Source organism: Physella acuta, unplaced genomic scaffold (assembly GCF_028476545.2).
Source record: "Physella acuta isolate Inbredline_101_S28 unplaced genomic scaffold, ASM2847654v3 ptg001003l, whole genome shotgun sequence".
Lineage (NCBI taxonomy): Eukaryota > Metazoa > Mollusca > Gastropoda > Physidae > Physella > Physella acuta.
In genome coordinates, this window is record NW_026732520.1 from 36,268 (window position 1) to 53,412 (window position 17,145).

The window sequence follows — 17,145 nt, forward strand, 5'->3', positions numbered from 1 at the left end:
CACATTTTTGCATTAAAACAAGTTAATAAAAAGTCTAGTGACAATTTAAGCGCAATTTCCTTAATTAATTTTTTTTTGACCGAACGAATCACCCGTAGATGTTTGCACAGACGAGCAGAGTTAGTCCCCGCCCCCGCGCGAGTCTGGCCAATGGCAGCGTGTTACAAGTAGACGTTACCTCTCACTAGCGACTGCCTCAGCCGGTGTGCTTGGTTTGGAACTTCACCGCTTCGCTTCTTCTAGAAATATTTGTATATTGTAAGTAATCTTAGCCAATACAAATTAGAAGAAATTAATTTTTTTGTGACCGAACGAAAGGATATTTTTTAAAAATTTCTTCGGCAATATTGTTCTAAATTACGGCAGGAATCGATTGGTAAATGTTTCAAGTCGCTAAGTGGTCTGGTTGCCGAGATATGGGCAAAAAACTACCTTTTTTTTCGCGGTTTTTTTTTTTGGCTTTTCCGCGAATTCCAGGAAGGGGGGGGGGGAGCTGTAGGCTAAGGCGTGACATCATTTTAGGGGGGGGGGGTCTGGCTTTTTATGACGGGGAGGGAGAGATAAGAATCGTCAAAAGAAAGCGTGAAAGTTGCGATTTGTGTCCCGTCCCCCCCCCCACTCAATTAGCCTAATGGTGTCAGTTTGTGCACATATTAAATCACTGATTAATTCGAGGGGAAAAACATCGTTTCATAGTAAATTATTTGATGTGGTCTAACCCCACCCCAGTCGCGGATTGACGTTTAAGACAGTTTATTTGTTGAAAATATTCAAACTTTTTTCATTCCTTCTGTAATTTTTGAAGTTAGTGTCACCCACCCCCATCCCCACCCCTCTTTCTTTCTTCTTTCTTCATTTGCAATTTCTTTGCAATGATGCAATACCCCCTCTTCCACCCCCCCCCCCCACCCCCCCCCCCCCCCCCCCCCGTAAAACTACTATACTAAAAAGATTTGTTTTGTTTTTATTTTCAGCTTATTATAAACTTCATAAACGAAAAATGTTTAAACTGCGTTAACTCCCCTGTATTTTGTTACTATAGTAACCTCGTAGATAGAGAAAATAAAAGTTTTTTAACTTTAAACTAAATAAATTATAGATCTAGATCTAGACTCTAGATCTACTTTAGTAGAAAATCTACTTAGAATCAAAATATAGACATAATTTAAAAAATTCTTTTTGTAAAGAAATATCTACTATATTACAATATTATTAAATATTATTAGGCCTATCTGTTTACGAATAATACTACTTTTAATAAAAGTTTTATTATTTACGTCAGTAACGTGAGCCGAGTCATCAGCCCACTGTCGCAGCGTTAAAAGTGTAGGGTCAAGCAGTGCCATTGACTTGTAGATCTAGATGTAATGTATGTATTATTATTATTATGCATGTTTGTTTTGCATTTTGTAAACATGGTAAACATCGTGCGATGCGACGGCTGGTCCCCTGAGAATCGAATTATGAATTAATAAATATTAAATAATGAATAGAATAGGCTTAAGGCAGGCTTAAGCAGCTTAAGCCTTAACTTAACATTAAGCTTGTTGTCTCTATCAGATCTGTTGATGTTTTAATTTAAAGTTTTAACAAAAGTGATTTTATTTTTAAAGTACTTAAACATGGTTTAATATGCAAATTAAATCCAATGTTGTTATTTTTAAATAAGAGGCCTATAGAATTTAGTAATTTAGCAAGGTATAGATTTTACTATACTATATAATTAATAATATATTGTTCTATTCAACATTGTATTCATTAAGTCTAGATCTAGTCTAGATGCACATTACTAGTAATTACTACACAGTAAAATACTCAGACATTCATAATTGTCAAGAATGGCTAAGATTAATTGCCAATTATTAATTGCCTAATTGATTTTGGCATTTATGCATTATTAATTATTCACCTAAAAGTAAAATGTTTGGGGGGGGGGGGGTAGAGTGGAGTTCATCAGGGTACAGTAAAGCCCATTCTCTTGTAAAGATACCTAAAAGAAACTTTTATTGTGATTACTGTGCCTTCACCAAAGATGCCCATTCATCAATTATACACCAAAGGAAGTTGCTAATTCCCAGTTTGAAATAATTTGTCAAATGGCTCAAAAAGTAATCCCCCTGTGCCACAGTCACATTATCTTAAGTGCAGTTACCTACCTCACTTCTTGGTGTGTATACTGACCATTTATGAAATAAAAATGTAATGCCCATTGACTATTTTTATACTTTACATCTTTTCATTCAAAAGCAGTAACATTATCAAGATTAGAGAAAAATCACTAACATGTCTGTGCTACAGTTTAAGGAGGTAAGCATAATAAGTGTATTGATGTTAATTTTGTTTCTAATTAATTACAGGTTATTAGTTTAATCATTAAATAATTACTTGTCCTTATACTCTGCCTCACAGCATGATTAAGTTTTGTTAAAATTGTTGGTTGTTTATATTGCTTAAAAAATATATTACTTTTATTTATGTTGGTAAAGTATGTTAATCTCATGTTAGTTTTAAGGTAACAATTAAATTAAAATAATTTTTTTTAATTATAGATTTTACAAGCTAATTTAAACAAGGGTACAATTGAATATGTAACAGGCATACTATAGAACAAGCTCATCTATCAACTTTTTTAAATTGTTATTCATGGTACGTAACTAAAATGTAAACTTTTTATATCTGCCAATTTCATATGGTAATAACTATTAAATATTATGCTAATCAACTTACAATATTATGCTAAAAATGTACAAGTATGGTATTACATCCCATTTATTTAATTCGTGTTTTGTTTTTAATTTTCAGGCTGAACCAAACCATTTTGAGAAGGTTGTTAAAATGAACAGTTTCTCTCCTGGATCAACAGAATTATTTCCTCCTGTCAAATTTAAACATATTTTAAAGAGTTCAGAAATGCTTGCAGAAGAAGCAGCAGAGTTTGAAGATGAGCTCTTACAATCGGACTTGGATTTTACAAAATCTTCTGAACCGATTTTCTTTAAGGTTGATTTAAGCACACTTGTAAACTTTAATTATATTTGAAAATGTTATTCCCCAATGTTTTCTAACAGTTTTAACTAGTTATCTCTCTTTTTTTTTTAGAATCCTCTGCATTTGCAATTAGATCACATGGAAGCAAAAAATGTGGAACCTCCAGTGAGTTTGTAAACTATTTTATTTAAACCATGAAGAATAATTACTATTGTTATAACAAATGCTTATTATTAAAGATTATTTAAGTAACCTCCATGTTATTATTTATCAGCAATCACCAGCAAAGCCTGGAAGAAATATGCGAGCTTATGAGGGTTCAAAAAAATTGGTAAGCAATCATTGTACATTTTTTTTATATTTTCACAATATCACACAGTGATAGAGTTATCCATTAATCAAATTTATCAGACTGTTCTTATTTCTCACCCCTGTCATCAAAAGTAATCATAAATACCAAACACACTCAACCCCAGTCATCATCATCTATCCTGTTCATGACTAAGACACATGAGGCAGATGAAGTAGAGTTAATATATTTTAGTGTATTTTCTCTATATACAAGATTATAATGTGGACAGCACTATGCCCCACCCCCAGTAAATAGTGGAATATTTTCCCACTCTCCAAATATAAACATAATTTTTAACATAAAATTAACATTTTTTCAGCACCTTAACTCTCAAAAACAACTATAAATCCCATGTGCATTTTGCACCCCATCCTCCATTTAGCACCATGCTACGAGTGTGTGTACAACTTCATAGATAGGTGTTTGACAACATTAATGAATTAAACCTTATTCTGGTTTTTAAATTTCTTTGATTACTAGTATTTAATACAATTTTACCCTTTTCTTTTATTACTAGTATTTAATACAATATTACCTTTTTCTTTTATTACTAGTTTTTAATACAATATTACCTTTTTCTTTTATTACTAGTATTTAATACAATATTACCTTTTTCTTTTATTACTAGTATTTAATACAATATTACCTTTTTCTTTTGTTACTAGTATTTAATACAATATTACCTTTTTCTTTTATTACTAGTATTTAATACAATATTACCTTTTTCTTTTATTACTAGTTTTTAATACAATATTACCTTTTTCTTTTATAACTAGTATTTAAAACAATATTACCTTTTTCTTTTATTTCTAGTATTTAATACAATATTACCTTTTTCTTTTATTACAAGTCTTAAGAGATATTTTCATTTTACTAATCCACAACAGGACCATTCTGAGGTGGACAAAAACAAACAAAAACTGCTTGAAGACATTAAAAAACAACAACAAAAACAGGACTTGAAAGTGAATACCATGCAAGCAGCCACTGCCTTAGTAAATGATATGTTACTAAATGGCTTTCATATAACCCCACCTGATGAAACACCTCGATTAACATTGGACAAGGCATCCCAACGTGCTATATCAGAAGATCATCTGTTAGGCCCCATTGAAGAAAAGAAGTTAGTTGTTGCAATGTATCATGAACTAAAACGAATTCAGAAAACACACACTGAAATAGCTAATACTCCATGATTTATTTTAAATTAATTTCTTTTATATGATAAAACTATCAAAATCACAATATTATAATTAAATTGAGTTTTTATTGACTCTGTTTAAGTTCAAATCCTGTTGCTTAGGTTAAATTATATATTTTGATATTTTCACTAAGCATACTGTGGCCATTAATCACATCATATATCAAAATGTAATTTGTATGTGTTGTATCCCTAAATTCTGGTTCTTAATCCCTTTAGCTATTCCATGTAAGATTTTAGGGATTCATTAGTTTAAAAAGTTGTTGTTTATTTCTGAGTAGGAGTTTATGACATTTGCCTACAAATCTTGTTTAGTTATAAATGTTTCTACAAAAAGTGATCATAAATGTGCAATGATGTTACTAAAAAAAAACCTCCATGTTATTAAAAAAAAAAGACTATCTTACTTTTACTTTTGTACTTAATTAAAATACTCTAATTAAAATGATAACGTTAACAATGTTATTTGTTTCTACATCACTGATGTTTCAAAACTATCCATGTATTCTGGTACATACTTCATTTCTCAGTTTTTAGCTGTTGTGGATCTTTCACCTAAAAGTGCATCCTCTATGTGCCTTTTTAAAATATTTTACTCCTTTATATATCTAATGTACCTGAACAATGTGATATTTTAATTAAACTATTATTGATCCTCCTTAAACATAGATTCATCAATCATATACTAGAAGTAGGTTTCTAAGCTCCAGCTCGAACTTCATTCATGAATGTTAGTTTTTTTACTATTCACTTCATTACTACTCATTAATTATCTAAAGCAAAATGGTTTCAGTCAATCGAACCTGTAGAGTAGAAATATATTCCATATTTAACAATTGTATACACTTGAATCTAAGCACTTTTGAAAACACTGTGTCAAAATGTAGGGCCTATATAAATGTTCTTTTGATTTTGCTGGCAATTACACTGTAGGTTACTTAGCATTTACAAAAATAAACTGTTTTACTTTCAATGCTTTTGTAACACACACACACAATGATGATGGAATGAAGATAATAAAAACGGATCTGATTGCTTACTATTTTTGCATCAGATTCAGGGCTGATTGAAACTGTAAATTAGTTGCTAGATTTTACTAACAAGGAATATCTGTATTATGCAATGAAAAAACCCATTGTGTTCTTAAAATATGGTTGCATTATATTCTTTCTAAAGCAAGCTGTGATTATCAATCAATCTAGTTACTGCATCTCATTTAGTATCAAACATTTTATTACCTTGAAATTTGTTAACATTGTTATGTTATAAAATAATTTTGTGTTGAATCTTTGTCATCTTTGCTGCCATACATTGATTTATTTAAATTGCTGTTGTTAAAAACAAACAATAATTATGTTAACCTTTTAGGTTATTTGAAAGAATACATGGAATGATTTCTTTTTATTCGACATGTTAATAAAACCATTGTCAACTACTATTGATGACATAGTTTTATAATTTTTCATTTTATTTTAGATTTTAAATTATTAGACTAACCGATATTATGGCAACATAATTTTTTTTCAAGCACTAATCATTATATTTTTTTAATTGTATATTTGATTCAGTTCTGAATGATATATTTACCATCCTTCATTTTTATTGAAGCATAAAGTGATTCTTAACAAAACATTTTTAACAAATATTGACACAATAAAGGAACACAATATATCACAATTGTTTTAATTTATTTAAACATAAATCTTTAACTAAAGAAAAAAACTGATTGTTTAAAAAATTCAACTTCATAGGCAGTAAGATAATTACAAATTACCATTAAATGTTTAAAAAACATTAAATGTTTTTTTAATAATGAAAATAACTGTAAGTATAAAAATATGTACAAACTAATTTTCATCACTATTATGCCATAAAATAATAATATTCTAAGTAAGGTAATTCTAAACATACTTTTTGAGGAATGTTATAAATACGTATCTACAAGTTATAAAAGAAAATAATTTATATTTATTATGACTGTCACACCACTAAAAACTAAAATGAATCTATCCTTTATTCTGAAAGCAAATTCTTGCAGTTAGACCAACCAAACAAATTACAGAACAAATTGTATATATTGGACGGAGAGTAATAACATTGCCTTGATTATTTACATTATGAGAAAAGGCATTATTATAAAAATATTTAATATTTACTTTTAAAAAAACAAAAAACGGAAAAACTTAATTAATAGATAGAAATTAATGTTTAGAGCATTAACAAATTTACATGAAGTAACAAATTTACAAGAAGGTGAGCTGGGAAAAGGGGGACAAAAATCAGGTGTTTTATTTTATTTATAAGTTATAAAGGGTTTAACAGACTTAAAGATGATGAGTGTAAAGTTACTTAAATAAACAGTCTGATGTGGGTGCACTAAGGACTGAAATACAAGTTACATCAGATAATTGCTTGCATATTTGACATTTAAGGTCTATAGTGAATTATATGAATGCATAAAGGTTAGTCATTATGTTTCTAGAATACATAAAAAAGATATTATAAAACATAACTTCACAAGAATTTTACAAACATGAATAATTATGCAATACAAACTTTGTAAAAAGTAAGTGTTTGCTGATTCAAACAATAATTTTAATAATTGTATAATCACAGATGTTTTTCATTCACAATATTTTATGTTGTATAACATTAAGATTCATACAAATTGAATGAAATTCACTTAAGATCCAATAAAATGAAATAAAACTACAAAAATATACAAAATGTTTTTTACCCCTTTACAGCTAGGGTTCACTTTTCCCTCAATCTTTTGGTGGCATAATAGGTTTAAGATGGGCAAATCAAATAGCTCACTTGATGTGAAAAATGATACATTTTAGGTAATATCAAAGCTCGGTTTCTGTTGATGTATGTAAGTATTTACCCCAGGGTAACATCTCTGTGCCGGGGCCACTGGCTGACTGGGCCACTGGGAGGAATGACGGTGGACGGCCAAGAACAGTGGGGTAATATTAGAAAATTAAATTCTAACATGGCCACTTTCTATGTCTTGCGCTGTTTAAACACTCAAGTCTACCCCTAGCAGGAGCGATTTCCTTTAGTACCCTCTTATTATGAGAGTTATGGAAAGAAAATCTTCATGGTGACAGCTGATAATAATATTATTATAATAATAGGAAGAATTTATAGGGCCTACATATTTAAGTAATTTATAATTAATAGTTTAAATTATTTTTCCTAGTTTGTATACAAAGTAATTTTCTTTAATACAGCCTTGGTTAATGTAGCTTTTGATTCATATTATGAGAGTTACGGGGAAAAAAATATCTACAAAATATCTGCTAATAATATAATAGGAAGACTGTATCAAATGTTTAAGTAATTTTAAATTGACAATTTTACCTAGTTTGTATACAAAATATTTTTTACCCTACAAAACAAGAATAATTACACTGAGTAAACACAACATCCACTTGAATAAAGCGGAAGGTACAACATTTGTAGCAGAGTTCAGGAAAGGGTAGAAGAAGTCGTACGGCAGCCGGACGGCAAAGGTTGGGTACTTCCCCTCCACTGCTGTGGGCTGCAGAGATACATCAATGAAGGTCACAGAGCTGCTGATCTCTACTTTCTGAGAGAGTGAAGATGAACCTTGTTGGCAGTATGGGCCAGAACACTGTAAGGAAAGAAGTTTAAAATTAATACAAACTTTTAAAAATGTTAACCAAGCTGTTTTTCTGACTTGAAACAAATATACCATGATCATACAATAAACATTTATTATATATGTATATATATATATATATATATATATATATATATATATATATATATATATATATATATATATATATATATATATATATATATATATATATATATATATATATATATGAGATTTTTAAACAAATTTGTTGACAAAATAAGTTACTGAATATAAATAATATAAATAATTTAAAAATTTAAACATACTCTTCATTAACTTTTAATTGTTAAAAAACTGCTGCCATTTATTAAATGCCACATTTCTTTAGAAAACTACTATTAAATCTTATATCACAGATTAAGCAGACCATGACAATGCAATCATTTCTAAAATAAATAAAGGAAAGCGTTTGCTTATTAACATTTTTCCTTAGCAGCCAACATTAAATTCTATTACTGAAAAAAAAAAGTGAAAAGGTTACAACTAAACGTTAGGAGATATCTATAAGTTGAAATGTATATACAACTTTCATAATACTTTTTATCTACAACCCTGATAATTTAAAATATTACAATGACAAAATTGTTTGGAAATATTATCTCTCATTATACAGCTACATGTGTAATCTTTTTTTTTTTAAATGGCACAATTTTTTTAAAACAAACTTAATCTAATCACTTATGAAATGAATAAACACAAGAATACTGGTTTTGAATTTTAAAACTCTTTTAATTTAATATATAGACCTTTATGAAATAAATAAACAAAAGAGTACTAGTTTTTAATTGTAAAGTTTTTTTTAACTTACTTTATAAGCAACCACCTGTTTGGTGTCATAAACAAGCGTAACTCCAATAATTTTTGGTTGTGGGTTTGGAAGGGAGCCAATTTTGGCATAGAGAATCTGTAGGTTGGCACCCAAAGAGAGTGAACAACTTGTTGATGCTTGCTGCAATATTGTTAAAAATTTAAAAATTTTAAACATTTAAAATAGTTTTGTTTATAAGTTCTAAATCTGTGTTTTTTATTTGCCAACCCATGTAATAAGTTTGGTATTGATAAGATCTTCCTATGACTATGTAGCTCTGATGGAAATTTGATTAGAGTTCAAGAAAGAAAAAGTAATTCCACACAGTGCGGACCACACAATGCCTTCACATATCGAGAGAAACAAATGAACTCTATTTCATGTTCAATATGAGATATTTTTTAAATATATATTTTGAACCTTCAGTTACATATGGGATGGAGTGGTTGAATGGTAGAGCAATGGACGCTAACTTGAAAGTCTCAAGTTTGAATCCCAGGCTCGTGTCTGTAGGACTTCCCTGAGTCCACCCAGCTCTGATTGGTACCTGACTCACATTAGGGAAAGTAAAAGCGGCTAGGCATAGTGCTGAACACAGTATCTTTTCATATGCTAACATTAAAAAAATTTGATGAACTCTACTTCATCTGCCATTTAGATCGGCGTGTTAAAAATGATAATTTAATTTTTCCTTATTAACTTACAGTTGTCGGCACAGGCCTGTTGTTATACAAAACCTCCACCCAATCCCCTGTCATACTGATTTCTGAGTTACCAAACATTGCAACGTGTAGATTGGTTTTGGGATACTCTTTGGTTGTGTCATCAAGCTTTGGGGCTGTGCTGCCCTCTATGGCTTGAATGATGGCCTCTTGGAGAGACTGACATTTGGCCAGGTCACTGCTGACATTAACTCTGAAAATATTTTAATACTGAACAAAAAAGGCATCACATTTTTAACTCTGAAAATATTATAATACTGAATAAAAAGGCATCATATTTTTAACTCTGAAAATATTATAATACTGAATAAAAAGGCATCATATTTTTAACTCTGAAAATATTATAATACTGAATAAAAAGGCATCATATTTTTAATGTCTTAAAACACCGTAATATTTATAAATAATACTGTTTAAGGAAAGTATATTTTATATAGGCCTATTCGAATTTATGAATAATATAGTTTAAGGAAGATATATTCTATATATTCAAATTTGTGATTAAATTAAAGAATGCAATGAAATTAACGTAAACTGGTAATTAAAATAACTAAACTGTAAAATATTCAACTACCTTTGAAGCGTATATTACATTAAACTCTATAACACATTGTATTAAAAAGATTTGCAGAAAAGTACTATCTCAGACAGACTGGAGTCAGGTACCGATAAGAGCTGGATGAACTCACAGCTCAAGCCCAGAAACTTGACTGGAGAATTTTGGACTAGCAAGTGAAAATTCTACAGCAAATGGTTAGAGTGTTGAACACACAATCCATTTGTGTGCAGAGTTTTTTTTTTTTAAAAACACATGAACTCTACTTCACCTGCTTTATAAATAATCATGTCTGAGAGGGTACTTATTACCAGTCAATCACTACAATTATTTACATATCCATATGAAACATCCCACACATTTTTAATATCCTTACAATATGAAACATCTTGTGCACATAAGCAGGAGGTCTGAGAGGGTACTTTTTACCACCCAAACCATACACTTATTTTCATATCCTTACTGAAAGAAATATCCTGTGCACATAATCAGGAGGTCTAGGAGGGTACTTTTTACCACTCAACCACTACAATTATTTACTTACATACACTTATTGTATGAATCATCCTACACAAATTTTAATATCCTTACAATATGAAAAATCCTGTGCTCTTAAACAGGAGGTCTGGGAGGGTACTTTTTACCACTCAAACCATACACGTATTTTAATATCCTTACGGTATGAAACATCCTACACAAATTTTAATATCCTTACTGTATGAAACATCCTACACAAATTTTAATATCCTTACTGTATGAAACATCCTCTTACACAAATTTTAATATCCTTACTGTATGAAACATCCAGTGCGCATGTCCTGACCAAACAGAATAGGCTCTCTCTGATTGGCAGAATCTGTCAGGCAGTCACCACTGACAGATGGTCTGACAAGAGCAAGGTGCTGGTTCTCGGAATTCACCAATATCCTGTCACTAGTTATTGTGTTAAAGAGATTTTTCACTTTCACTAAAGGTTTTATTTTAAAAAGTATACTATATATCCTAATTCTAACTTTAACCCTAATGCTAACAGTCCCTATTATTATTATTATTCTTAAGCCAAATAGCAGAAGAAAAAACCTCAATAACAGACTTTTTTTTCCAGCAAATATTTTAAAAGACATTTTTTTTTAAATATACAAATAAAAACACATCAAATTACTTGTAGCTGTTGTTTTTTTTTCTTTTGATATATAGAAAAATAAACTTAATGGTAAAGGATACTCAATTAGGGTTCCTTCTACTGTTCTGTTTAAAATGCCAGCAGTGATAGGCAGACCAACCTTGTAACCAGGGTTACCACTACGAGCTATAGGTGTGGTGCCATTAGCAGAAACCTAAAAAAAAAATTCTTCCAATTTTTAAAACACTTCTCATTTTCTGGCATGCAGTAATGCTGTAAGATCTTAATAAATATGGCTACACAACAATTGTTTAATAATACATGATATTATTCAGTTAATTAGTGGTTGGCATAGGTATCATTCTTACTTTGGTAAAAGTTGTTGAAAAAGTCTGTTGAACATAGCTAGAGATGGGAACATCAGCAAAAACAAAACTAACATAGATTTTATCCAGGTCAAATTTGGCATTTGTTACAAATCTGTACTTCACCTGTGAATATGCATACCATTTATAAAAGCAAGCACATTCACATTTTATATTACATTAAGCTTTTTTTTAAATTTAATGACTATTAAATTAATCATTTTGATCACTAGAGATGATAATTATGATTCAAGTAAGTTAAAAACAGAAATGTTTCCTGAATTTTTAAAATAACTAACTTGTATCATAACAAATAAACAAATTAAATTTTTTTAAATTTTCTTTAAAAAAAATATTATTTAATTTTTCAATACTCTACTCTTGAAATTTTTAAATAGTTATAATTTTGTAATCTACATATACAACATAACTAATTTATTTTTTAAAAATGTGTACCTGCACTACTGTGTTTAGACAGCTGTTGCTAGATGATGCAGTGGGTGCTGATGGTGGTACACTGAAAGCACATTTACCCAGAATTCCATTTTGTATGCACAGGATAGGATCTATGACATCTAACTCAATGCTAGCCGTATAGGTGCTGTTGTAGAGGCTAGTCACATTAGAAATACTTGGACCTATTTAATTATAAACAAATTTTAAAACTCAAATTCGCTTTATTAAAAATAAAAATTAAAAGATTAAATTAAAATAATATAAGCTAATAAATTTAAAAATGCACAAAACGACTGTTTAAAAGAGACAATGGTGTATTACAAATAAATGTACCTGTTGTTGAATTCTGGGAAATAAGCACTGTTGGATCCTGAAAGTCAAGAACTCACATATTAATACAGTAATGTACATATTCATAACAGAATGACATTTGATTTTGTTTTTTAGTTAATCTATTATACTAGTCTTGTTGATTTATAAAAGAGAGATAACAAGAGAAGATTAATACAGAGGATATACATGTTGCACAAACACAAGTCAGTGTTTTTCAACCACAACTCAAACAGGTGGCAACAAAGGTTCATTTTATTAAATAAGATATACATTCATTTAAATGTTCCAATCTGTTTTGTACAGTATAGAAACTTGTATTTATACAGGTTTAATCTTGCAATACTCAATCCTGCCTTAGAAACTGACCTTCAAAATTTTTAATCCTGTGTAGAAGGTCGCTGCTTGAAACACTGAATTATTAGAGCACTGAGTCAAAAGTCTACTACACTGATTTGATTGGTCAATTAAATAGGCTGAAACAATACAGAATTTTTTTTAGAAATGTGTAATACTATACATTTTGGTAAACATTCAAAGTGTGGGTAATTTAGATATTAAAACATTACTTAAATGCACTAAGGTTTAGGCTAAGAGGATCATTCATAAATGTCAGTATGCTTTTTATTTTGCTGATTTCCCCCCACCCCAATTGTATTATTAATTGGTCAAGAGTATGAAAATGGATCAGTCTGTATTATAGTTACAAAAGTCTTTAAAAATGCTTTAAAAACTTCTAAAATTAATTTAAATTTTTTTTTAAAATGCATCAGTGTGACATCACAATGCTTAACCTCCCCAGTGTCATAAAATCCCTTTGACTTAACAAAAAATAACTTAATTCAAAAATTCTAATTTTAACACATAGATAATAAAATCAACCACAGTATGTATCATACAAAAATCAATACAACAATGTTACAAATACTGAACATGTTCCAACACTTGAGGTACATCTAATAACAAAAGACTTTTTACCAGCTGGATTGCTATCGGTGCAAAGTGTTGATGCTGAAAGGCCTGTTGGAAGTCCTAAGTAACTGAATGCATTTTCAAACACAACATAAATTGGGTCACCACTCTATTGTAGTAAGAAACAAAGAAAAGTTCAAATAAGAAATCTCACAGAAAAGGAAAATCATTTTCTAAAATGTATTAAGATCATTATATTTATGTTTAAGAGTAATCTGTTAAAAGCTTTCTGGAACCATTTAATATCTGGTGTATATTATAAAAATTGTTTTGGTAGGTTGCTCTAATTTATTTTTATCTTCTAGTCTAGTTCATAAGTGTAAATAAAAAATTGATCATATTCACCTGCATTTTAAACAATTTTAGTTAAAATATAAAAATTCAAATCAAGTGATATTTTTTATTACATATATAAAACCAGTAAGCTAACCTTATATTGAGTTTTGATCTGAGAAGTCAGGGTGGGTACTGCAGGGGTCTGGAATGAAAACTTTCCATACTGAGCTGCGTATTTCTGGAACTCTGCTTCTGTTTTAACCAAGGATGGGTTGCTATAATAATTGCGCTCTGCATCTGAAAAAAAAATGTATGATGTAGTGAATTAGTTAGTGCTTACAGAAGTACATATGTATATCAAATAACATGACATGATAGGAGAAGTTAATGCATATCCTCTAATAAAAGTTAAATGTTTAATAAAAGCAGTACAAATTAGCTAAACGAATATCTGTAAAAGTTTTTATTTTTAATCTGTTTATATAGATTACATTATCCAAGATACACAGATCAGTTATATACATCTTAGCAATACACTTTTTAAAATTGACTTCTTTATTTTACCATTATCAAAATAAATGCAGAAAAGCCCTCCGGAATCTCCAGAGGCAGCAGGTCCATTTTCAAACAAGAAAACATTTTTGTTGAAGCACAGCTTGTCATCCAGTCTGTAAATGTACAGAAAATTGTTGTAAATATTGTGATACTAGAGAGTTAATGAAGGTAATTTGTGAATTAGGTGCACCAATATTTTATAAGGAGAGAGCAAATATAGGTGAAAGACATTTTTAATTGTATACAGCCTGACTTACACAAGCAAAATGCATACCATGTTCTCTGGTGGTAAAATAATGTAGGTGATTGTGAATATTAGTTCCAGTGTTTTATGTTTGAACAAGGTTATGTCAGGATTTAACAAAGATGCATACAAAAACCTGAGCCACTGTAATTCAAATGAGTACTCAAGAGATGGCAGATGACTACAATGACTGGACACTGTGCTTGCTACAAATCTCTCTATATGCCTGACTACAATTACAGACTTATTTGCTTTATCTTCTCCATTTATCATAAGAGATGGTAAGGCCATTTGTTTATATAACCGACAACATATATTACCAGACAAGGCATACACAAGGATCAAGAAAAAGGGAGATAAAAAAAACATTGCATAAGGAAATTGAAAAGAACATGAGAAATATAACAGGAAAAAAGAAATGCAAAAAATGGCAAAGGGTAGAAAAGCATGGAACAATGTTAAAAATGACCTAAGCCCCATTGCAAGTTAAAGAAGGTGAAGAACAAAAGTTTTCATCAGGTAACTAAAATATAACTGGCCTTATCAAATTTTAAAACACCTGCTTGAAAAAATAGCCTCCTACTAGAGTGAGCAAAATGCTATAATTAAGTGAAAAATTAAAGCATCATCTATTTCATCGTACTTACACATAAGAGTTAGGAAGACATTCAGAAAATACCAGTTTATCAGCTGCAGAGCATTCAGGATCACAGCAACAATTTACATCACAAGCATTTCCAGTCATATCACAAGGGCATTTGCTTATATCTGCAAATATATTTAAAATATAATTTAAACAATTTTATAAATGTTATAAATGCTGATTTGAAAACTTTAATTATTATATTATTTTCTTCTTCTAAAAAATTTCTTCAATGCCAGAATTGTCCTTTTTAAAACCAGCACTGTGCAAGCATCTTCAGCAATTCCCAATCATCTCTATAAATGAACATAAGCATGACCTAGTTAAGCTCTGCTTGTCTACACTACCAAGTGCCAACAAGGACAAAACCAAATTATGTTTTTTTTTTCAAATATTGATTTGTTGCTGAAAATATAAATAAGAATTACTATGTCCAATACTGTAAAAAAGTCATATGAAAACTACAAAAAAAGTTGATATAATCAAAAGTAGGCCTATTATTATATTAACAATAAACTGCACCTAATTTTTAAAACAAGTTATGTCCACTTTAAACTTTTTTAAATATAATAATTTAAAAAATCTTGTTTGAAGCTGATTTTGTCATAAACATTTTATTATTTCTATATATGAAAACGGCAAATTCACCCAATACATAGATCTAATAGTAGATTTAGTAATAGCTTTCAGTGACGACAACTTATCACATTGCACTGTGACTGTCATACCTCCACTTCCCTCTCCCCAACTTCCTGCCTTCTCTTATCTTTTTGGCTTGTGCATAAAACATAGTTTTTTCAATGAAGAACTTTTCTGGCATGCCTATGTCTATCCAAAAATTAAATAATTTAAAGTCAAGATGAACTCTCAAATCAATTTAAAATTTAGTGAGTATTGCTACTCAATTATAAATCTTGTCTAGTACTAATGGTGATTCTGAACATAGCGATATTGCAATGTCAAACCTGTGTTGGCTGGAATTGTGGTGCCAGGAAGAGTTGGTGCTACCGTTGTTGTGGTGGTGGTCGCTCTTGTAGTTGTTATAGTAGAGGTTCTTACTGTGGTTTGAGCTGTAGTTGTATTCTCGGCATCTGTAGTATTTTGGGTTGTGGTTTGGCTAACACTAATTGCAATTAAATAACTCACAACATACAATAATATTCCTAGTTTAAACATGTTTACTCCACTGGCCGCCATGATGTCAACTATTCGGCTGCTATGCACAAGGTCCCGTATTTAACCGTAAATTGGCGTAAACAATTATTATGGTTTTTATCTAGATCAAATGCCGTTTTTTTTTAAAAAGATTAATTTAATAATTTGTTGGTAACAAAAATAGATGTAGAATTTATAAACTGGAATGTATGCCTATAACTCTTTTGTAATATAAAGTATTTTGACCAATAACCTCGTTAAAAGGACTTAAAGCAACTGGAAGAGTAGGGGGTAGTCGTACCCAATTTTTTTTTACCGGATTTTACCCCGTTTCTGTTTTATCAATTCTTCACGACCCCCAAAATAATGTTAAAAAGTTCCACATCCTTTGCATCAAATAAACAAATAGCCATAACTACAGCGATAGTTGTAATGTCTTTATTTACTTTTGAGAAGTAAAAAAGAAGTATCCTGTCTCATTTCTTGACACACGAAATTCATCGACACAAAACACTAGGTTGTACCCCCTCCATGAAAATGAGGTACGGTGGAGGTGACAGTATTATTCAATTATAGACTATCGCCGTTTGCTTTGAATAAAGTGACGAAAGAGTAACGCGAAAATACATTGACCCTTAATCTTATACATTAAAAAAAAACAGTGTCTAAAGGACTCAGAGGCGTAGCAAGGGCGGGGCGGGGGGTGCGTACCGCACCGGATGACATCAT

The 17,145-nt window shown here is 30.2% G+C and overlaps 2 protein-coding genes across 2 annotated transcripts; one reads left to right on the forward strand and one right to left on the reverse strand.

The window, feature by feature from the left end:
• The first annotated feature begins 1,305 nt into the window (after positions 1-1,305).
• On the forward strand, positions 1,306-6,145 carry LOC131954479 (uncharacterized). Its single transcript, XM_059318197.1, has 7 exons — positions 1,306-1,324; positions 2,248-2,307; positions 2,550-2,646; positions 2,803-3,000; positions 3,100-3,153; positions 3,263-3,319; positions 4,228-6,145. Exons 3-7 carry the CDS (start codon positions 2,644-2,646, stop codon positions 4,534-4,536), a joined length of 621 nt encoding a protein of 206 aa, XP_059174180.1. The 5' UTR covers positions 1,306-1,324; positions 2,248-2,307; positions 2,550-2,643; the 3' UTR covers positions 4,537-6,145.
• Positions 6,146-7,759: 1,614 nt separating this feature from the next.
• On the reverse strand, positions 7,760-16,463 carry LOC131954477 (tectonic-1-like). The gene is made up of 14 exons (XM_059318196.1): positions 16,227-16,463; positions 15,266-15,386; positions 14,384-14,487; positions 13,974-14,116; positions 13,550-13,652; positions 12,941-13,047; positions 12,575-12,611; positions 12,242-12,423; positions 11,789-11,911; positions 11,522-11,634; positions 11,090-11,230; positions 9,724-9,934; positions 9,020-9,160; positions 7,760-8,181 (listed from the first exon to the last, which is right to left on the reverse strand). The coding sequence occupies exons 1-14, from the start codon at positions 16,456-16,458 to the stop codon at positions 7,936-7,938; spliced, it is 2,004 nt and encodes a 667-aa protein (XP_059174179.1). The 5' UTR covers positions 16,459-16,463; the 3' UTR covers positions 7,760-7,935.
• Positions 16,464-17,145: the final 682 nt, after the last annotated feature.

Bases quoted from the DNA above. Each gene is read 5' to 3' on its own strand.
- LOC131954479 (XM_059318197.1), top strand. The intron at 3,001-3,099 runs GTTGATTTAAGC...TTTTTTTTTTAG, and splicing joins CTGAACCGATTTTCTTTAAG to AATCCTCTGCATTTGCAATT. The intron at 3,154-3,262 runs GTGAGTTTGTAA...ATTATTTATCAG, and splicing joins CAAAAAATGTGGAACCTCCA to CAATCACCAGCAAAGCCTGG.
- LOC131954477 (XM_059318196.1), bottom strand. From the start codon at position 16,458: ATGGCGGCCAGTGGAGTAAACATGTTTAAACTAGGAATATTATTGTAT. The intron at 11,912-12,241 runs GTACACATTTTT...GCATATTCACAG, and splicing joins GTCTAAACACAGTAGTGCAG to GTGAAGTACAGATTTGTAAC. The intron at 9,161-9,723 runs GTAAGTTAATAA...ACAATATTGCAG, and splicing joins ACAGGCCTGTGCCGACAACT to CAAGCATCAACAAGTTGTTC.